We start from the raw sequence: 22987 nt of genomic DNA, 5'->3' as shown, positions 1-22987 counted from the left end.
ATTTATTTAGGAATAAATAAAATCAATACATTTTACCAGTTTCAAATAAATAAATCAGCTGTCAGTGCATTAATAATTATATTCTCAACATTTAATAAGTAATAAGTATATCAACAAGCAATAAAATACATAAAATTTTGTTAAAAAAATTAATTGAAATACTTAAAAAAAAATTCTTATTGAATTTTTTTAAATTAATAAACAAAACATGTTTATTAATCACGAATTGCATGGACGGACGTCTTTCCGTTGTCGTTTGTTCCAGTAATTACTTCTTTATGAGAGATGAGTTTACCGTCAGGTCCTCTTCGTGAACTTGAACTTGAACTTGAGAAAGAGCTGTGTGAATTACCACCTCTGGACGGTGTACCTTCAGCGAATCGCGATGTTATATCAGGACTTGCCTGTTGAACAATAAAATTTTTTTTTGATTTTTATTTAATTAATAATTTGATATTTTAATATTAAAAAAATAATATATAAGAGATTTTTAAGTAAATAGTGACTCATCACGATATTTCTGGAACTATAAGGCGTAGAGACTTTAAATTTGGTAGAAATATTACTTTTGCTATGTAGAAGTAAGCTAAGAACGGATTTTAAGAAATTCCTCCCTCAAAAGGGTTTGCGGGGGCGTTAACAATGAAAAAATTCCAATTTTTAAACTACAGCTTCTATAGACTCCAAATTTAATAGGAATCTTCTGTAAGAGATGTAGAAATAGTCTATCAACGAATTTTACGATAGATCACCCCCACAGAGGGTTGCGGAGGTGGCTATCAACAATAAAAATTTTTAATTTTCAAACTATAGCTCCAATTAAATTTGTCTAGATTTAAAAATACAATTCTATAAAGTGCCCAGTGGAGCGGATGGGTAACAGCTAGTTCTGACATAAAATTGATTTTTAGCTGTTGTCTAATTAGTTAAGTGGAAGTATTTAATATGCTGGTTGGAAATTAGAGGTAAAATATTAAATATATTGTCAGTAAGTTAGCAAAGTTTGTTCTTCATTAATCAAAACTTCTACGAGTTCTATAATAATTTGATAAATTGAAATATAATTAGAATATGCTAAGTAAATTTCAGCTATTTTAATGATTTATTTATATTTAATCAATTTAAAATAATTATGCACTTAAGCTTGCTGAAATTTTAATGAGAATAAAAATAAAAAAACTAAAAATTGCTGTATTAAAATAAATAATATGTAAATTTTTTTACAAGATGAAATATTTAAAGCTAATTTCTTCTCTGATTTATTTATAAAGTTATTTAATACGGCTTTTTTTTTTAATTCAGTTAATATTGTAAATATTTTTATAAATTATATTGTTTTATAAAATTTAAATTTAAATTTTTGATAAAAAATATTAAAAAAATAACTTACGGGTCCAAAAGCACCAGCTTGATAATTTCCTTGAGATCCAGAACTGGCTGAGCCCGAAGCCCAAGCGCCTCCAGAACTATCGCCAGTGCTAGAACCAAAATTACCACCAAAGTTGCCATCAGAGCTGCTGCTAGAGCTGCTACTCGAGCCGCTTCCAAAGCTGAATCCACCGTCTAATCCATTGTTGTTAAATCTAGTTTAAAAAAAAATTAATGGCTAACAAACAATAGAGAGAACAAAATTTATTAAGATTAATGCAATAGCCAACATACAAAAGCGTAACTATTATCATAATTATTACGATAAAACCGTCACCTAGAAGGAAACTGCGGCAGACTTTCGTAGCCTCCGGGGAAAGGTGTACCCATCACTAAGGGATACGTAACATGTGTGCGCGTGAAAGTTCTAGTGTCGGGACGCAGTGGTGCAGAATCGGTTATAGAAGCAGAGCCGATTGCCCACGCGCCAGGACCTCTTATTTACGTACAAATAATATAACAAGCTAATTAGATAAACCACCATCAAAGTGAAGCGACATATAGTAATTTTAATTAAAAACCAAATAAATATTCGACTTACTGGTTGCTTGCAGCTTGACGGTTAAATGCCGCATTTTGGGCTTGAACTTTTTCTAACCACTCTTGGTTTTGACGCTGAACCTTTTCCAGCCAGTCATTTTGATATCCTGACATTAAATTACTAAATTAGTCAAAATGATTCACAGACAATAAATATTTACGATAGGAAAAAGTCAAATAATATTGATTAATAATGTACGCCTTATGAAAATGTAAATAAACTTCCGAGGAAGACTGGAAAATTAATATGGTACCAATAATTATTATAATTACCATTTACATGCTTTTAACTATGGAATAAAAACCTGTTTGAAAATTAAAATCTTCCATAAGTATTAAGATAAATTATTTATTGTTTTACCTACACATGCAACGATCGATTATATTCTAGTGTAATTTGTGATTACTTATCATATCAAATGAATCGTTTAGTAAAATGCTGTGAAAAAAAAAAATTAATAAAATATCTCATGCATCAGTTACTCATGCTCTGTGAATAGAAAAAGATCGATTTTAAATTCATGCATCTTTTGTATGATATATAATATACAGTAGTAGAATGTATCCTCATCCAGTGACAGTAAGAATGTTGTCGATTTGATCCACTACCCCATTGATTATTTGTTTTTATTTTCATCATACCTAAATACGGGAATCCACTGATATCATTTCCACCGAATCTTCCGTTAATAAACGGGGATGAGAAAGGTCCGAAGCCGCCGAAAGGTCCAGGCCCTGCACTGGCACTTGAGCTGGCACTTGCAAAACTCTGTGCACCGGCTCCTGCCGGATTATTCCCGTTGTTTGAATTTTTTTTACCGTCAATATTGTTATTATTTCTGTTTTTGTTATTGTATGGGTTTGAGTTTAGCGGAGAACCATAACCGTTAGGGCCACTGCTTTTGCGATCGGGCAAGAAAGGATTTTTGCTTTTAGAAGGCGATGAAGGATCATTCAAATCGAATGTGCCGGACATACTGATGACTGGGGTATAGTTTGGATTAGATTGAGAAGGAGGTGCAGAATTTGAGGGAGAACCATTTGGACCAAAGTTTTGGTTGTTTGGGAAATTATTTCTCTCTTGCATGGGGTAGGGGAGGTTGGGGTTGAAATTGTCGGGAAGCATGTTTGCAGGGAGTTTTCTCAGCACATAGTCAGGCCAGGGACCTTGTGCTGTTGCTGAAGAAAATGCGTTAGCATTGGCATTGGCATTGGCATTAGCATTACCATTGGCATCAGCATTAGCATTAGCACTTGCACTAGCAGAAGCAAAACTGCCAGCTCCCATGTTTGGATTGAGGAAAGGATTTTGTGGGTACGCTGGATTGTTTGGCTGTGATGGAGACTTTGAAGGGTTTGGAGGACTGGGGTCTTCTCCATCATCTTCACCAAACCTTGGAGAAAAGTCTGGAGCCGGATTTGAATCGGGGTCTTCAGGATTTTCAGGCTCCTCGGGTTGCTCTTCTTCTTCTGGTTCCTCCTCCTCCTCTGGAGCTGGTGTAGTAGTGGTGGGACGTTTAGGAGGTCGTCGAGTGGCAGGTCGCTTAGTTCCGGAAGGTCGTTTAGGTTTAGGAGTGGTCGTAGGGATATATTCGTCTTCTTCTGGTTCCGAAGCTTCTGGATCGGTATCAGGAGTATCGTCTTCGTAATCAGGAGCAGGAGTAGTGGTTGTGGTAGTGGCTTTAGGTTTCCTTCTGGTCTGTCTGGTTGGTGAAGGACTTTGGCTCGGTGGCGTAGGTCTTGAAGAGAGTTTCGAAGCATTTTTAACGCCAGGTCGTTTTGGACCTTTTACGACTGGTGGTTCAGTGACTGAGTCTTCGTTAGGTACGTCTTCTTCGTTGGGATCTGGTTGATCTTCGTCATCAACTTCAGGACTTTCGGTGGTTGGTGTTCTACGCGTTGGTTTTTGGGGTTTAGATGCTGGTTTTGGTCTGGGGAACGGTGGAGGTGGTCTAGTGGTTGGACGAGTTGGAGGACTTGGTTCATCATCGGGGTCTGATGTTGGAAAAGGCGGAGGAGGTCTTGTAGTTGGTCGAATTGAAAGACGAGATTTAACATCAGTGCTTGGTTTTTGAGGTTTTTTGGTTTTAGGCTTTTCTGTGGGCTCCTCATCTTCTGCAGGCTCGTCAGATTGTTTTTCGTCGTTATTTGGTTCTTCGGGTTCGCTTTCTGTTGGTTCTTCAGGTTCATTATCACTATCAGTAGGTTCTTCTGGCTTTTCATCATCTTCAGGCTGTTTTGGCTTATTTTTATTAGTTTTAGAAGGTCGGGGTTTAGTTTTATCGTCTTTTGGACTTTTTGTATTTTTTGTAGGCTCATCCGGTTGTTCATCTTCAGGTTCATTGTCGTTCTCATTTGGTTCTTCTGGGTTTTCAGAGTTACCTTCGTCATCAGTTGGTTCTTCATTATTGTCAGTAGGTTCTTCCGGTTTTTCTTCATTTTCAGCAGGCTTTTGAGGTTTATTCTTATTGTTTCGAGGAGCTTTAGGTTTATTCTTGTTATCTTTCGGGCGTTTTGTGTTGTTTGCAGGCTCATCTGGCTGTTCGTCTTCAGGTTTCTCTTCATTGTCAGAGGGTTCTTCGGATTTATTATCATCTTTAGGCTTTTGGGGCTTATTTTTAGCTCCCTTAGCATTATTGGGATTATTTTCAGGTTTATCAGGTTTATTCCTGTTTTGTGGAGTTTTTTTATTGTTCTTAGGCTCTTCTGGTGAGTCATTATCTTCTTCCGGCTGTTCATTTTCTTCTTCTGATTTTTCATTGCCATCTGAACTTTCAGATTCTTCCTCTGGATTTTCATTTTCTTCTTCAGGATTTTCAGGTTCTTCCTCTGGATTCTCATTTTCTCCCTCAGGACTTTCAGGTTCTTCTTCTTCTGGCTTTTCTTCCTCAGGATTTTCAGGTTCTTCTGGATTATTTTCCTCCTCAGGAGTTTCAGGCTCTTTATCATCTTCAGATTCAGGCTGACTGTCCTGTTTCTTATTAGGATGCTCCGGTTTCTCAACAGGTTTTTTGTTTTTAGGACTTTTTTTACCTTTTACAGGCTCTTCGCTTTCATCCGCTTTATTCGGATCTTCCGGCTTTTCAGGTTTTTCAGGAGACTCTTCTGGTATATCAGGCTTATTTTCATTATTCATAAAATCAGGATCAGGAATTGGAGCTGGTTTGGGTGTCGTCGGACTTTTAGGTTTAGCTGGTGGAGTTTTGACCCCAGGAATAGGTCTTTTTGACGGCGACTTAACCGGATTTTTAGTAGGTGCTTTAGTTTTAGGTTTCGCGGTGGTAAGCTCTGAAGGAGGATCGGTATAAGGATCATAATTATCATCAGCATCCGGCGAGGATTCAATAGGATCCAAAGCAGAGTCATAGTCAGGTATTGCTTCATTAGATTTAATAGTTTTTTTTATTTTAACATCGCCACCAAGTGCTTCCCGTTTCTGCATCCTTGATTCGTGAGCATAGAGTACCTTGCCGTTGGTGAGATCCCTCAATGGCACGCCCAGATCACCTTTTTGACAAAATGCAAATAGCACGACTTCTTTTCTTTCTCACTATCAATGACATTTTTGACGATGCATGTTATACGATTAATGACAGTAATTTCTGATAAATTAAATATTTTTATCGAAAGATTATAATTAGTGTCGATCTGTGCAGAGGCTGATTAAATAAAATTGATAAAGCTATAAATATATACATATTAAATTATTGGGGAATAAATATTAATCCTTTACGGGCTTTGAAAATAAAAAAACTGTACAAATATTAATTTCTTATTAAGATAAGCATTTAGATTTTATTTTTTATCATTGTACCAATCACAGTAAAGAATTTCTAAAGAAAAAATTTTATTATTGTTTTTACAGATTGTTTATTCATATGATAACAATCTATAATTATATCCTTTTGTATTTTAATAATTTCTATATTAAGAAATAACTGGCCTAAAAATCCTTAAAGATGTTTTTTTAATTTTAACAATAAATTTATTCTGTATAAAAAAATAATTAAGAGACATTCTTTTTCAAGATATTTAGGTTTGCATTTTTATAAATATTTAAATTTATTCGTTTAAAATTTATTAACACTTGTGTATATAAAATTATAAAAAACATTTCTCTGCAAGATCAAGTTATTTAAAAATTAATAAGCAGATTATTGAAAAAAAAAATTGTTAAAGGATTTTATAAATTCAATGTTAAAAAAAAAAAAAATTATAAAATGATAAAAAATTTATGTAATTAAATTTTTTAATAATTAAATAAAACTGAGAAGAAAAAAAAATTAATGATCATGTTTTTGATAAATTGTAACTATGATTAATAAAATTATTACTGATTAAAATGAATACAAAGAAAGTGAAAATACATACCGTCACTCATACTCACGAGGACCAAAACAACACACGCGATGACCTTGATATCCATTAGCTGCCCAGTTGGTAGCTACACAAATAAAAATGATCTCAGAATTCAAAAATATTATCGTAAAAAAAAAAAAAGAAAATCTTCAATGACGTACTCTATTTAAACCAAGAAATCAAGTACTCTCAAGAGTACGGAAAATATAAATAATTCCAATTAATGCACAATCAATTAAGTTGTATCGTCGGAGTTGCCAAGAGAATGACTAAGTTCGCACGCCGTACGATCATCTTATATAGCATTGCTTAGCACCATCATCATCATCGTCATCGTCAACATCAACATCAGGTTCCCTCTTTGTTTTTTCACCGTGACGGCTGTTTTAGTCGTCCCTATTCCACCGATTGTTTACATTAATGACGAATGTTGGTGAACGCATTAGCACCCAAGATGATTGATCAATTTTCGGTTAGTGACCTTGAAATTTATTTTTTAGTATCTTTCGCATTACATCGCGTCTACGTTCATTCGCTGGTATTTTTTTTTTTATTATTCTGTCTAATTCTCATAGCGTAAATAATACAATTATTAATCTTGATATTACAATGAGCGTCGTCGAACCATAGAAAAATAAGAATGGCACTACATAATTAAAAAAAATATTTGCGCTTAAAATTTATATTATTTTTTTTAATTAAATTATTATTTACGGTAATTTTTTATCGAAAAAAACTAGAGGACAAATTGACTCATTTAATATTATTTTATTTAGATGTTATAAATATTTCAGGGAAATTCACGCTAGTTTCAAATCAAAGGTTATCAATACAACTTACGATGCGATGAGACAGATCAAGATTATTATTATCATTATTTAATTTATTGATGCTCAATAGATCATGGTTAAGGTTATTATTATATTTTATTTAAATAAAATAAATAAATCTATTTATAAAAAAAAAAAAAAAAAAAAAAAAACCTGATTAATTGTATCAATTTTCGAATACAATTATCCATTTTTTATTTTATTAACTGTTGCGAAATTTGATAAACAATGAAAAGATAACATTTAATTGAACTGAATGGGAATTAATTTTTAAAATACTCAGGATACAATGAGTAATTTAAAAATATGTTGTTATTTTTTACGAGCATCAGAACTGACGATTACTAATTTAAGCTGAAAATAAAATATACCATAAGTAACAATTAACTATGGTTAATAATTACTCGTAATTATGCATCCTGGTTTAAAAGAGATAATCGATAACATTTAATTATTACTGGTCACTTGATATGACTCTTTCTTTGTAAAAATATGTGGATAGTATACATGCTTGTTGCAAGTGTGAAATACGTAAGAGTATTTAAATAAATTATATGTTGTTTTTAGTAATAATTCTCAAAGATGTCTGCAGTCAGTGATCATGATTAGATAATTTATTTATTAGAATTGATTGATTGATTACGCAGAGTTATTTAGACGCGTTAAAATATTATAATCGCGTCATTGGGATTTCCTTTTCATTTTACTTTAACAAAAATTTTTTTTTTTTTATTCAAGCATCGCACAATTCTGAGTGAGTATGGCGGCAAATTTAAAAGAGGGTCTTGATAACTTTTCTGTGGCTTCAGAAGTTTGAATGTTAAAAAAAATTTAAGTTTTTTTAGTTCTAGTTGAAAAGAGACCTTTGAATAATTTATAATTGCAATATAAATACCAATTATTTGATATCAAAGCCTTCCCATTAAAAAATGCGCTGAAAATTTCTTTTTTTCAATTTTTTTTTACTTTTCTTAGAACCGTAACTTTTTAAAGATTGTTTATGAATTTTAAAACGAAAGTGAAATCACTTATATGTAATACAAAATACAGCAGAAATTCATAATCCAAGTACAGTGAAGTACATACAGCAGTTTAAACTTGTAATTGAATGAAACAATAATCAAATGTGAGTCATACATAGCAGATTGTAACGGTTGGTTTGAAGCATCTGCTTCCAAAATTACATTACTTTGATAACTGTTTTACTTAATTAACAACTTTTCATTAAATTATTCTCCGTGTAGTTTGACATTGATTATCTCTAGTATGCATAATTTTATATGGATATATGCAATGTCAAAACTCAGTAAATTTTATTTATTTAATTATTTATTTAATCCTATTAAACATTTTTTAGATTTTTCAGTTAATTGGCTATTCAGTTTAATACAACAATTTTTCTCTAGATTTTATTTTCTTTCGTAATATTGTTAGCCTGTATTTCCCTCCAGGCAAAAATAATTTATCTAAATTTATCATTAAAGATAAATTTGACTGAAAAAATAATTCGGACGGCCTATTAACTATTATTATATTTTTTTTGGTGTCAAAAAGTTTGTTTACAAAATTTCAATTAAACCAAAAACGAGATAATCAATCGAACTTAATAAAAAATTTTAAATTAAATATAGTTATCAAAGTTTTGGCTTAAATTATTTAGGAAAAACAGAGAAAGATAATTTTTTTCTTCAAATGTCGGAAAATTTGTGAATTTAAAAATTTCAAGATACAAAAAGAAAGAGCACAAAGTTTTTCTTTTGAAGACTGATATACATTTATAAGCCATTAAGTAAAATTCTGCTTTATTTTTATATTTTTTAATCCAGCGTAAGAGGGTCAACAATATTTCTAAGTAGACTTATTTTTTAAGAACGCTATTAACATTCGTCAGTTAACATTGTACAATAAAAGTACTCCTTACGAATCACATATATATTTAGAATAATGAACAATTACAATAGGCGTACATACACAGACAAAGAAAAGCTTTTTCATCGTTTTTATCATAGCACTCGACGAAAAATATTGTAAGCAAAGAAAAAGTAGGAAGAATAGAGTGCATGGAGAAACAATGGCATTACCAAGACGCTGAGACTCGGTATCTAGAATCGAGAGTCGACCGGTGCTATGAGGATGTTATGCATATTACAAAGTGCAGATATACACAGATATATGCAGATAGAGATGCTCGTTAGTCTAATGGCTTTTCTAGTGTTCATCACATCACCAATAGGCGCACAAGACCGGTACAGATAGATCCATATATTTGGCCCCTATATAAACCAGTTCACGGTTACCTGGAGCTCAGTTCGGGATAAACCACTGGGTGAAGTCTGACGTGAAAATTTTGAGGTTTTCGTGGGCTTTCCGAACAATAACTACCACAATAATAAGCTCCAATAATAATGATTATTTTACTCGCTGGAATTTTATGCTTCGGTGAAGCCTACGGTAATTGTGTTTTTTTTTGTTGCAATTATGAATTTTTTTTAATAATAATTATTATAATACTAATAATAATAATAAAGACAATTAATTTTTTTTGACAGGGAAAATAAAGGAATTAGGGGATCGGATTTTTTTTACTTTATAAAGAGTACATTAAAGATTATGACCCTAAATTTTTATTAAAAAATATTTAATTGTTACAAAGTTATTAACAATCTCGTAGAGCACTAGAAAAAATTTTCCCCTCCATGGTCGGTTCGATAATTTGAAAACGGATCATCTGAAAATAAAAACCAAAATTGCTTTAGGGAATTTTTCCTAGTGTTCTACGAGATTGTTAATAACTTTGTAGTAACTGAATATTTTTTAATAAAAATTTAGAGCAATAATCTTTAATGTACCCTTAATAAAATAAAAAAAATCTGATCCCCAAACTCCCTTATTTTCCCTGTCAAAAAAATTCCTGAAAATCACCGCTTTTTTTTCGAACCTCACAGTGGTGTTCCCCCTTAAGTAATTAAAATGTTTAAATAAAAAAATAAATAATCAAAATATAAAGTGATAATTTAAAAGTTAATTAAAACTATAATAATAAATTTTAGGAAATCCAATAATGAATGAATTAAAACCACCTGAAATGAGAGATAAAAATTGGACTCCAGTGGAAAATTCGTGGTCGCCGTCCTCGACGAGCCGGTTTTTACGTTACGATGATTCCGACGATAAAAATGAATTGCTTTTGATGAAAGAGCGTATTGATAATATTGAGCGTTCACAGCGTGAAATTTATAAATTGCTAAAAAAAATATCAAGTAATTTATCTTTTGTTTATTCGCCTTTACATTTCATTCCATTTGTGATAAAATAAAATAATTAACTAATTGAGGATATTTTATTATAGTTTTTTTTTACATTATACAGGTAATTGTTCATCGAATAATTGTCTGACAAAAAGAAGAACCCAACCGCAGTCTTCCTTACAAATTAAAGAGGACGATAAACTTATGGCAATTATCTCGAAAAGTTTGGCCTCCTCAACTTCCTCTTCAACTTTTACTTCAACTCTGGATTCAGTGTCTCCGGTTGGATTTGCATCGTCTTCAGTTCCCACTACTTTTACTCCCTCTTCGACATTTTCGCTACCAACTTCTAATATTGATTCCACAGTTGAAGATGCCAAGTTTTAAACAGAGCTCAAGTGTGGAATAAAACTAAATAGATTTAACTTAAGATTGAGCAATCGTAGTTAAAGAGATAAGAGATAAGATTGGATTGAGAGGCGCAATAAATGCTGTACAGTATATTTTCCTCTGTGAATTTATAGACAATGTCAAGATGCCAGGCTTAAAAAGAAGTCACGCCGACAGACAATGAAAGTAATTTTAAATTACCCACTGGTGACATTCGAGGCACATCTGATTAGCTAGATTGTATTATTACAATCGACAACACATGCTGAATGTAAATAAAAGTATTATTTAACGTCTATACTAACAGTTCATTAAAATACTCAATATTCAGAGCCACTTGTCGCGGATATAAAATTAAATTTAAAAACAAATAAAATTTATTTCGAGTTGCTACGGCTGAGTTCAGGTATTTTTTTTTTTTTTTAAGTACTTTCTGCGGCTCAATATAAACATTTATTTGTGGGAAAAAAAAAAAAAAAAAAAAAAAATGTTTCAATTTTGAATTGAATGCTCATTATAAAAATTAGTAAAAAATTTCTCTTTATATGAGATCATAAAAAAGTTTATTTTTCGAATTGTAACACAGTTCCAAGAAATAAATTAAATGAATCTATTGAAAAAAAAAATTTTTTAACCTCGAACTAATAAATAAACTGCGGGTTTTTCCAAAGACCTCGGTCTTGATTTTTAAATCGACTTATCATCAAGCTAAATCATTTTTAAATAAATCTAAGTCTAAATCAATGAAAAAAATTTTTTTATAATTAATTATAAATAAGCTGTGAAACATATACTCAATAAATAACAAAGAAAATATTCATGATTTTTTTGCAAATTACTAAGTAAAGACAGCAAGCAATTCAATCGAACTTCCGAAAATTTTTCATTGACTCCTCGGTTTGGAATGAACGCATACGCGTGTAATGGGTTAATCCAATAGGTTGCGTCTAAGTACGCATGGTGCATCTTAATAGTTATTCTAAGGCCATTTACTCTTGTTAAAAAAGGGCAAGAGAGTGCGGTAACATGTCAGAACGTTTTTACGAGTCGCGATGGCGAGATACTTGCAATTTATTTGTTTGTTTTCTGTTTTTTCGGTCGCTTTAGCAGGTAATTATTTTATTTATTAATAATAAATTTTAATTTAATTTTAAATCAAAATTTTTCAGTGCAAAGTAATGTAAAATATATTTCTAAATTGTGGATAAAATTGTGTAGATTTAATTATTAAATAACGAAGACAATATATCACTGAGAGGATCTAATAGTATAAATTACGAGGTCATTTTTACTAGCCTCATGGCTATTAGCAGTAGCTATTAATGACGATCCAACTCAGGGTCAATTAATCGCTGAAAGAAAATTTTATTTCAGATAGTTTTTAAATTCAATGAATTGTTAATCATATTCTTTGTACCAATTATAATAAATAATTTATTTATTTTAATTTTAATTTCAATAATGAGATTTATCACGATATAATACCGGATTTAATAGACCGAGTGTACTTTCAAGAGGAAGGACGAAGATGGAACACGCCGCCGGAGTTGATTCCAGTTGGGAGCTCGAGAAATCAAAATGAAAATAATTCAGACGGACCTCAAGCGAGATTTTTACCGTTCACAGCGAGCTTTACCTTGAATACCGGCGCCAATAATGCTCATTCTTTGAGTGTAGGAGGCTCTGATGAGGGAATTAGTTTATCGCAAAGCCAAAGTAGCAGCTCGAGTCTCTTTGAAAATTCCAGGTGATTAATGCTGTATTACTTTCAAACGTGTATATTTTCTTTTACTTTCATTCCATCTTATCGTTTGATTGAAGCCTCGGGCTTTTACAAAGATCAATACGATAAGGAATTATTTTTTTTGCTGAGCACTCACATTTATCAGACTTGAAAAAATGACTCATTTTATTTTAACCCAATTATTTACTGTAACTTTCCACTTATCAGCAGCAAGTGGTGGTTATAATTAAACATAATTCATAATAAACATAACATTTCACCGAATCAATTAATTTTAATTTATTTTTTTACTTACTCAACTAATCACCTGAAATAACATCACAATTATATTGTCTTTTGTTATAGATGAAAAATACTTAATTATTGATATTTTTTTTTATATATTTAAATTTAACAGGCCGGGAATATCTGCAAGCCAATCAACTTCATTTTCCGCAGGACTTGCGGGCATTTCAGCGTCAGACTCAAATGCATTTAATTTAAACCACCCGATTTTCGGTGGGAATTCCGGTAATTCTGCTAACAGCAACTCTTACTCTTGGGGTGAGGCAAGTTCTTCATCCGCGGGAAAAGTCGTCAATAATCAGGCAATTACAAGCGCTCAATCGAGCGTTGGCTCATCATCCAATTCCGTTTCGTCGGGTGCGTTTTCAAGTGTTGGAAATTTTGCTTCGTCTGCTTCAAATGCTGTTACTTCAGCCAATACCGATCATTCGTCTTGGAGCAATCGTCCGAATTACCAAGATTACAGTAATAACATTTCAAAGATTACAGTAATAACATTTCAAAGAACCCTTTAATTTTTTTTGTTAACATCAATTCAACAATTTTTCAATAGAGAACTTTTTAAATCTTTATTCGTGATGAATTGAAAGATTTAAACAATAAAATTAGTAGAAAAAAAAATTTTTTCTACATTTTTAAGAATTGTAAAAATTAAATTATTATTTCAGATCTGAATAATCCATACACCAGGCCACAGCAAGTGAGCAACTTTCCACAGAAATGGGGACAAAATTTACCGGCATCGGAAAATCAAAACTGGTCCCAAAATCGCCAAGAAAATAGCAAAGCTCCATTGTTGCAAGTGTCGGGAGTTTCGGCGTCGTCATCAGCCTCGAGTTCATCGGACGGGTTCTCATTTGGACAATCTTCGGTCGGCAGCAACTGGGGGAGCGACGGAAAACCCTCTTCGTGGGTTAACAATCGCGCCGAGTCCTCGGGAAATGCTCAAAGTCTCGCACAAGGAAATGCAGCGGCCGTGCAACAAACTTCCGACAAAATTCACGGGAGTTTTAGCTCCGGTGCGATATCTGCGAGCTCTGTCGGTGATGGCCACGTACGAGGAACTTCGCTCTCGGAAAATCGGGGGCAGTTCAACCGCGGAAAAGTTACGGGTCAGTCTGCTGGCAATTCAGATATCCGCGGCACCGCAAACGCCGGAACGGTGTCGGTTATTAATTTTCCCGATAATCCATCAACCCCTAGGGAATTTATTGGCAATAAATTTGGTGGTAATAGTGGGCAATTATCGAGACGAAGGCCGAAAATGAGGCGCAGAAATCCTGTTGATAGATTTTTGACAGATATTACTGACACTGTTGTTGATTTGTTTGATATTTAATTTATTTATTTCTTTTAAATGTAAATCTATATTTATATTTATGTGTACTTACTTTTTTAAGGCTAAATAAATGTAATTGTTTTTTTTTATAGTACTGATAAATATAAAAATAAAATAAAAACTTCCTGCTGTCCTAAAATTTTTTAAAATTAAATTTTAGGGAGGAATAAACTTAATTTATCGATGGCTCTTTTTAGCAAAAATAATAAATAAAATTATTTATTTTTTAAAGTAATTCTTAATTGAATACCAATAATAATATTTTTAATGTGTATTGTAACTTTGTAAAATATAATTATAGATCTAAACTATAGATAAAAGTTTAGATCCGAAATTTTTTCATTGTTCTTTAACAATTTTTAATTATAGCAATTAAAGTAATAAAACCACAATTAAAAACGTTATACTAAAAAATATATATATTTTATTATTGAGAATTGTTTCACTTTATATTGAACTATCGGGAAACTATTAACCATTATTAAGAATATTTTTTTTTTATTGAGTAAGATTAAAAAAAAAGAAAACCATGAAAATGAATATACTTTTATCAGTTTGCATGCAGTTTTTAATTATTAATGGAATAGTAGGATTATCAATTCACGGTCTATGTACGTCAAACGATTTTCTCGTATGTATACATTTATTATTAACGATATAAAGTGAACCGCAATTAATTTTGACAATCATTTTGATTCCAGTGTCAAGAACACAGTCAATGTTGTTCGAATTTCTGCGGCTATTATTCGAATAAGGAAGTTAATATTTGTCAAAACTTTCTGGAATCAAATAAGTCAGATGTCAAGATCGTACACATTTCAGAGATAATGGAAATAGAAGCATGTTCTGGGCTAGGAGAACTAGTATGTACATTAATTAATTATTCACAACTTAATCGATTGATAATCTGCTGACTTTATTTCAGTGCTATTACGATTCAAATTGTTGCTCAAAAAAGTGTCTGATAATGTCATATCCACTACCGAGAATTTGCGTCAAGAAAATTACCAAAATTCAATAGAATAGATAAAAATAACTACGACTTTTTTGGAAAATCAAATGGAATTAAAAATATTTTTTAATGTTTAAATTTCCTAAAATAAATTTTAAATGATTACTAACGATGTAATAAACGTATTTTTAATAATAACTTTAAGTCGTTCAATATATAAATTTTAATGAATATTTAATACTTATATAAATAAAAATATACATTTTTATGATCACATATCCGGAAAGTGACGATTTTACAACCGTCACAGCAATAAATTTTAGGTAATTAAAACACAAATAACTAAATTTAATAAGGATAATTATTTTACATATTTTATTCACTTACCTTTCAGTAATTTTTTAAACTTGGAGCACCATGATAAAATACACCATCATTCTATTTGTGTGCATTCAATTATTAAACATAAAAAGTGTTGAAAACTCATTCATTCATTCAGCATGTTTATCAAATGACTTAAATGTGAGTATTGAAAAAAATTAGTTAACAAAATTCAATAGTTGATATAAAATATTTTATTTTATTATTTATACAGTGTAAGAGAAGTAGCCAATGCTGTTCAAATTTCTGTAACAATTCTCTATATTTGAACACCGGAGTATGCGCTGAATTTCCTCGATCTGATGTTAAATTTACACACATTTCGGAAGTAACTGAAAGGGGGCCTTACGTTGAATGTTCTGCGCTAGGTTATAGAGTAAGTATATTTTATAATTAAGTAATAAAAAATGGGACCTCGATTGTTGTTCTAAAAATTGTAGAATAAAGTCATTTTCCAAAGGAGGAAGTTGTATTAATTAATTTATGAAGAGCCAGAATAGAAGGCGAAGATAAAATTAAAACTTCTTTTCTTATAAAAATCAAGCTAAAATTTTTAGACGGTAATTTTTTAATTACCATATGCCATAAACCATATGGTCCGTAGATAAGTTACTGAAAAAAATTACCATGACGAATTTATATTACTTTGTTATGAACTGAAGAACAAAGAGGTTGCTACTGCATTGACTGCTAGTTCATATAATTTAAACTTTCCCTGATAGCCAGCGCTTTCTCAGTAAGTGTTGACTTCCAGCAGTTACGGTTAATTTATACATCAAGTGGGCGGTAATTCTTCTTTCAACAACACTTGTAAGCAAATTGACGGAAATCTACGGCCGCAACTTGAATACAAGTTAACAATCAAACTTGTAGTTAAATTTCCTTTCAACTTTACTACAATTTGAAGGAAATACTTGTATAGCAAGTTTTGACGTCTATTTGCAGAGTAAGTTATAGGTAACTAATAGGTAATCGCTCGCTTTGCCAACTCTTTCCGTCAAGTTTGCTTCAAATTGCGGACGTAGATTGACAGTAAGTTATAGGTAAGGTGGCTATCAGGGTTAATGATACTTAACTTCAGAAAATTCCCGGCAATAGATTCGCAGTTTGTTCATCTGGGTAATAGTTGAGCAAAATCATTCCAGATGTCTCTTCTTTAAAATTCTCCACGGTCAAGAGCGGAATAAATAATAATTATATGCTAATCACATAATTAAACAGGAAAAAAGTTAATAAATATGATTTTTTATCGAGAATTTTTTATTCACGCTGTCGTAAATAATAAATGACTAAATTAATTGATGATCATTGTATCTAATTGCCGTGTATTATTTATCAATTATCATGCCCGTTTTTAAGCAGATTAATTCTTAATGACAAGTAATTTTAAAAATCAGGAAAACCCAGAGGTTAATAATAAGTAACGTCATTAGTTTTACAAGTCATTAGGTCACACACAAGCGTGTCAGATTATAAAATTACGCCATAATTTGTTATCAATATCAGACAAGAAATATAAAAATCTTTGAATAATTTATTATTAATTTCCGTCTGATAAAATATAATGAAATACATATTTGCGCAGAGAATTTTCTATTTTTTTACAGACTTTCCGGCGCCAATAAGTAAAATTTATATTGTAAAATATAATAATTGTTATATTAAGTGTTATTACAAGATTCCATGATCGTCAAGGTTAAAAACAGTAAATTAACATTCTTGATTCGTTCGCACAAAGACGAGAAAGCCGTGGCTTCAATCGGGCACCATAATAGTACAGAAAACAATCCATTGCGTTCTGCGTTAGCTTTGAACAAAGACACGCCAATAAAACTTGTCGGTTTTTTTTTTTATCAAGTAGATGAATCAATTTACGGTAATTATAATTCTCAAGTACATTTATACTCAGATCAATAAAATTTTTATATTAAATTGTTCATTTATTTCTCAGCTAATAACTGCGTTTTTTTTTTTTTTTAAATCTAGAAGATACATACATCTTTAAGGAACTTTCATTTTAAAAATGTTTTTTTAAAGACACTTCCGTTTATGCTAATAACTCTCGGAAAAATAAAAATAAATATTAATTTTTTAAAATTTATTACTCGACTATTTAAAATAAATATAATATACGGACATATGTATATGATTGCCGTATAATGATCAAAGATATTAGTTCCGAAGTGTTTTTTTCATCGACTCATCATTCTTTCAATGCCACTGTAAATAACTACAATCTTGAACGAGCACATTAACCAAGGCCGTCATTTGTATTTTCATGTTAAAAATATTTTTAATTTTTTTAAATATATTCCAGTTTTCGGTATTGAATAATCGTTAACGCGTAATTAATTTTCATCGTTCCCGCGGTTTAAGTTTGTCGGTGGTTTTTTTATTATTATTATTATTAAAAAAAAAAAAAAACAATAGCTTGGAAAATTCAGAGATTCGCGAATTTTGCGAATCCTAATCGTGGAAATCCCCCGAAAAAATCAAGAGTATCAACATAAACACCGAAGCAAAAATAGCGACACCATGCAGCATTACTCACTGCTTTTCTTATGCAATCATCACAGGATCATCTTTGAGTGGTATTGGTGTTATAACAAGCTATAAAAGAAGGAAGATCCAAGAGCTCTCATGCAGTTTATTCCGGATATTTGATATTCGGAAGCTGTATTACTATACTGCCTTCATCTTACTGTTTATTATTAACTATCTTATTATATTGGTTATTTAGTTTTTAAAATGTGGAAGTCCGTGTCGTTATTTTTGTTTGTTTTACTATCAACATCAAGTTCGTTGCCGCTTGAACCAAATTATGGTATTATTTATTTTTAATAATAATTCATAATTTAATATTGATAATTATTTTTTTATGGAAAGTTTATTAAAAAATTTTTATCAATTAAATAGAGTCTATTTTTATTTTAAATATTGCTTAAATATTAAATAAAAATTAAAATTTTATATAGAATTAAAACACACACAGAAAAAAAAATTTACTTGAATCAAGTAAACAATTTTGAAGCATTTTATCTACTTGGTTTGAGTTGAAAAATTCTTAAACTAAGAAGTTTTTCTTGGTTTAAGTAAATTTTACTTGATTCAAGAATTTTTTGTCTTGATTCAAGACAATGAATTTCTTCAAAATTATTTTATTGGTTCAAGAATTTTTCTCTTGATTTAAGTTAATTTTTTTTTCTGTGCAGATAAAATATTAAATAGTATTATGAAGTAAATTTTTGTATGAATTAAAAATTTTACAATTTACACTGATAAAAAAATTGACTAAAAAAAAAAAATTAATTAGTAAAAATTTTTCAGCCAAGAAAAATTTATTTAAACAAAAAAAAATTTTAACAACTTTTTTTTCCAATTTTTACTTAATATTTTTATGAATTACACAATTCATATCTAAATTTGTAATTAAAAATAAATTTGACTGAAAAAATAATGGGATAGCAAATTAATTAAAAAAATCTAAAAAGTTTATAAAAAAACCAGTCTTTAGTTTAAAAATAAAAATCAAAATAATTTTTAATCTTCAATTAAATCCAACCTAATTATTTATTTAAACTTAAAGTAAGGTCAGCACCACGAACCCCACGAACTGATGACACATTACCAACTCTAGCCACAGAATTGCAACCCCCACGAATTGATGCCGAAACAGCAAGTTTTTCTGAAAAAATCATTGACGAGAGCAACCCGACACTTTCAACGGAGCTCGAAGCCCCGAATGAAGATGCGGAAATCGGGAATTTTGGGGTTGACACCATCGAACCCACGATCTCTACAGAATTGGAACCACCTACCGAAGACGCGGAGCCCTTTCACTCGGGATCCGTGTTTATCATAAACCTCTTCGCCATAAAAAACGCGAGCACCAGCGAGGAAACTAACGAAATTTTGACTGACGAATTCGCAACACAGAATCCCACTGTTTTAGGTAAGTAATAATAATAAAAAAAAATGGACCAGGCGACTGATTAATTTTGTCAATCTAGAACCAATAGCGACAGTGTTGCTGGTTGTTGGAGAGGATGACGAGGATAAGCCAGTCAGCTTAGATGAACTGGCCAAAGACTTAGAGGAAGAAGGGTTCAAAGTTGAGAAGATCGGTGACGGAGAAACTCAGTTGATAAAGATTGATATGGATGAGATAGATCATAAAGACGTGGAGTTAATCAAGCCCGGAAAGCTTAGCAAAGTCCGAAGGCGCCGCACTTTGGGTCACGGGGGTGGACTTCTTAGTAAGTTGTTGGACAAACACTCGGGTGGTGGTAGTTGCCAAGTTTGCAATGGTGGATACCAACCTCTGCAGACAGGTACTTTTATTTATTATTATTTTTTTTTTATTTATTTATAAATAAAAAATTATTTTTTAATTTATTTTTAGGAGTCGGTTATATACCGCTCGTTGTTGTTCAACAACCGCAACAACACTATCAACCACAGCCGCATTATCAACCGGCGCCACAGCCGCATTATCAACCGGCGCCACAGCCGCATTATCAACCGCAGCCTCAGCCGTATTACCAACCACAGCCACATTATCAACCTCAGCCTCAGCCGCATTACCAACCACAGCCACATTACCAACAGCCAAGGGGCGGATGCAACACATGCGGTGGCGGGTAAGCTTACATTTTTGCTCAGATGATAAGAAAATTTTTTTTTTGTATTAATGTAAAATTATAAATTAAAATTTGGATTACTATTTAATTGAAATAATTTTTTTTTTTCCTTTTTTTAGAAACCATGGATCTTACAGTCAATCGTCGGCTCAATCTTCATCCCAAAGTTGGTGAACAAATCATTGAAAATAAATAAAATTAATTAAGTTTATTAATTACGCAGTAAATAAAATGAACTGTAAATTTATATCTTTGAATAAAAAATTTAAAAGCAAATAAAAGTTTAGTCAGATCTCTTGATAAAAAATCAAAAAAAAAAAATAGTTATAACTTTGTGTGAATTTGAAATTATAGAGTAAATAAATAGTAACCGAGTGAATCAAGGAGCAAATTTACCTTGCTCTTGAAATGCAATATTAGTCATGTAATTAAGCGACAAACAGCCCAGTCCGAGTTGCATAAACTCGTAGATGGCACGAAACAACAAAGAGGAAGAAACGAAAGGGAAAGAACGCGAACATTAAAACTAAACAGAGTACTGTGTAATTATTTAAATAGATATTTTTGTACGGCAACAAAACGTACATTGTCTAGTACGGAGTACAACTGCTAGTAAAATGACTCAGTGTTTGCGTGTGCTTCACAGATATTTCCGGCATTTAGACTAATCATATTGGAATAATAGTAATCGGAATCATCGTAGGCGTTTAATAAAATTTGCTAGCAGACCGCGGAGCTTAGATCGTCTACACTGTAAGTAAGAGTAAATCGAAAAATATCGAGACGTGTATTTATTAAATAAGAGTGAGTTGTTTTGTACACATAATGTCTATGTATCGCTGGAAACAATTGTTAAATTATTACAACGGATATTATATAATAGCACTGCAGGATCACGTTGTCAGGACAAATTATTACTGAGTCAAGCGAGTCTACTGATGATCACGATGCTATAAAAGTCGAAACACAATACCTCTCGTGTACAGTATCTATTTCAAAGTTTCTTTATTAAAACTCGTTTATTCGTTTTTTATTCGGTCGACCATTATGTTTCAGTCGAATTATTTATTAGGATTGCTCTTTGTTATTTCCGTCGTACGGGCAACCCCAGTGACTATTAATTCTGGTAAATTATTTTATCAATTAAGGATATTTTTAGACGGTACCTTTTATTACTTCCTTGATAAATTCAATGGCAAAAAAATGATAAAGATCATTTGTTAAATTAAAAATGATTATCCAGAATTTCACGAAAATTATTAATTTTTTTGTTTCGTTAAAGTTAAAAATTACTTGTAAATTTTAATTGAAAATAAAGTGTACTGTCTAAAAAAAATTTTAAGTGGTATTAATAGAAATATTTTTTGATAGATGACAATCAAAATGGAGAAGTGGTGTATGTATTCAATATTTATTCTGTTAGAAATATGAAGACCAAAGAAATTGCTAAAATGATTGATCAAAAACCACTGGAGAAAGTATCTGCCAAATTTGGTATGGAAAATTTTTTTTTAAATTCATACAAATTTTTTTTTCATCTAAAAAAAAATTTTTTTAAATTGATCAATAAAAAATTAATTTTTTTTTTTTCTAAAAAAAAATTTGTATCAAAAACTTTTTAAAATTGATCAATAAAAAATTAATTTTTTTTTATCTAAAAAAAAAAATTTTTGTGGAAATTTTTTAAAATTGACCAATATAAAAATGTATTTTTTTTTAAATCTAAAAAATAATTTATACGAAAATTTTTTTTGTAGATCCGATAGGAACATTTATGGTAGCCGATCCGGAAGGTGATGAGCCATTCACTCTAGAAGATTTCAGTGAATTTATAGAACAGTGGGGAGCGACGGTAGAAAAATTGAACGAGGGAAAAGAATTAACAGTGATAGAACTTAAGTTCCCAAACTGGGAAGAGTACGACGAAATATTCGACATCGAGGAAATGATGACTGCTCTCCGAGCCGAAGGAATTATTATGACAGTAACCCAAGATAAAGATAATATTATTTTTGAAATAGAGCTCGACGCGACGATAAAGGATCCAGAGGATCAGCTGTTTACGCTCAAGGAGCTCGCCGAGTACTTCAGAGACGAAGGACTGAATGTCGAGACTGTCGGTTACGACGGTGTTATCAAGACTGTGAGAATAACTTTCGACCTTCCTGAGCAGTCGACAGAGCAGGAGGATTATCAAGTCACGGAAAAACACGATCGGCAACTGGTCACTCCGAAAACCGCCGACGCTCCGCAGAAAAAAGATGAGCGGCCTTATAAAATAGATAACTCTATGGACAATGCGATCGATCGCAGCTTTGATAAGAAAATGGAGAGGAAGGACGAGCACTTTGATGATAAATTCAATATGGTTAACTTTATTACACGAGCTAGGAAACGGCGGTCAGCTGATGCCTGTGGCACCGCTGAATGCCGGATTGGTAATTTAATTAAAGAAATCGTCAACAAACACGAGCTCGCTAATTAATTAATGTATTCATTAAATTAAATTTATTCACGGAATTATGATGATGATAAAATCCATTATTTGACCGAGCAAATAATTAATTAATTAATTCGATTGTTTGTCTTCGATGTTTGATTAAATTTTTTTATTTGTATATGGACATTTGTATAAAAAATATTACGACTTAATAATTATCTAATTACACTTTTTTTTTTTTTTAATTTTTCGTCTTTAATTATTTATATGATAGCGTATAATAAAATCGTCGAAATGTTTGAAGAAAAAAAAATAAAAATGAATTTAATTGACCTGTAATTATTTTTAAATTCATATAATACTTGGATGAAATTATAATTAATTGCAGTGACTAATAAATAATGACCAATT

General features: G+C 31.3%; 4 protein-coding genes and 1 long non-coding RNA gene across 9 annotated transcripts; 3 read left to right on the top strand and 2 right to left on the bottom strand.

Moving 5' to 3' along the window:
- Positions 1-61: 61 nt before the first annotated feature.
- Positions 62-6642, bottom strand: LOC141529391 (uncharacterized). 4 transcript variants are annotated; one of them, XM_074245894.1, is made up of 7 exons: positions 6489-6640; positions 6340-6412; positions 2611-5475; positions 1970-2075; positions 1706-1864; positions 1391-1583; positions 62-404 (listed from the first exon to the last, which is right to left on the bottom strand). In XM_074245894.1, exons 2-7 carry the CDS (start codon positions 6392-6394, stop codon positions 216-218), a joined length of 3567 nt encoding a protein of 1188 aa, XP_074101995.1. In that variant the 5' UTR covers positions 6395-6412; positions 6489-6640; the 3' UTR covers positions 62-215. The 4 variants fall into 4 exon arrangements, 2 of the variants coding, with proteins under 2 accessions (XP_074101995.1, XP_074101996.1); XM_074245895.1 differs by lacking the exon at positions 1706-1864 and having other exon boundaries at positions 6489-6641; XR_012479588.1 differs by lacking the exon at positions 62-404 and having other exon boundaries at positions 1476-1583; positions 1706-1892; positions 6489-6642.
- A 2252-nt stretch (positions 6643-8894) lies between these two features.
- On the top strand, positions 8895-10800 carry LOC141529369 (uncharacterized). The gene is made up of 3 exons (XM_074245873.1): positions 8895-9608; positions 10208-10417; positions 10527-10800. Exons 1-3 carry the CDS (start codon positions 9563-9565, stop codon positions 10790-10792), a joined length of 522 nt encoding a protein of 173 aa, XP_074101974.1. The 5' UTR covers positions 8895-9562; the 3' UTR covers positions 10793-10800.
- Positions 9783-10648, bottom strand: LOC141529892 (uncharacterized). Its single transcript, XR_012479679.1, has 3 exons — positions 10518-10648; positions 10238-10401; positions 9783-9885 (listed from the first exon to the last, which is right to left on the bottom strand). It is a non-coding gene; the product is annotated as an uncharacterized LOC141529892 (long non-coding RNA).
- Positions 10801-10936: 136 nt separating the features above from the next.
- LOC141529368 (uncharacterized) lies at positions 10937-14354 on the top strand. 2 transcript variants are annotated; one of them, XM_074245872.1, is made up of 5 exons: positions 10937-11066; positions 11803-11905; positions 12293-12542; positions 12937-13289; positions 13493-14354. In XM_074245872.1, the coding sequence occupies exons 2-5, from the start codon at positions 11848-11850 to the stop codon at positions 14161-14163; spliced, it is 1332 nt and encodes a 443-aa protein (XP_074101973.1). In that variant the 5' UTR covers positions 10937-11066; positions 11803-11847; the 3' UTR covers positions 14164-14354. The 2 variants fall into 2 exon arrangements, with proteins under 2 accessions (XP_074101973.1, XP_074101972.1); XM_074245871.1 differs by having other exon boundaries at positions 10943-11066; positions 11639-11905.
- A 3782-nt stretch (positions 14355-18136) lies between these two features.
- On the top strand, positions 18137-22987 carry LOC141529847 (uncharacterized). Its single transcript, XM_074246565.1, has 8 exons — positions 18137-18320; positions 19083-19448; positions 19507-19827; positions 19899-20136; positions 20256-20307; positions 21079-21262; positions 21508-21630; positions 21894-22987. The coding sequence occupies exons 1-8, from the start codon at positions 18245-18247 to the stop codon at positions 22619-22621; spliced, it is 2088 nt and encodes a 695-aa protein (XP_074102666.1). The 5' UTR covers positions 18137-18244; the 3' UTR covers positions 22622-22987.

Source organism: Cotesia typhae, unplaced genomic scaffold (genome assembly GCF_013202065.1).
Source record: "Cotesia typhae breed Kobodo isofemale line unplaced genomic scaffold, CoteBio_Ctyphae contig_48, whole genome shotgun sequence".
NCBI lineage: Eukaryota > Metazoa > Arthropoda > Insecta > Hymenoptera > Braconidae > Cotesia > Cotesia typhae.
The sequence above is the reverse complement of the archived record's forward strand: the minus strand, read 5'-3'. Positions and strand labels throughout refer to the sequence as shown.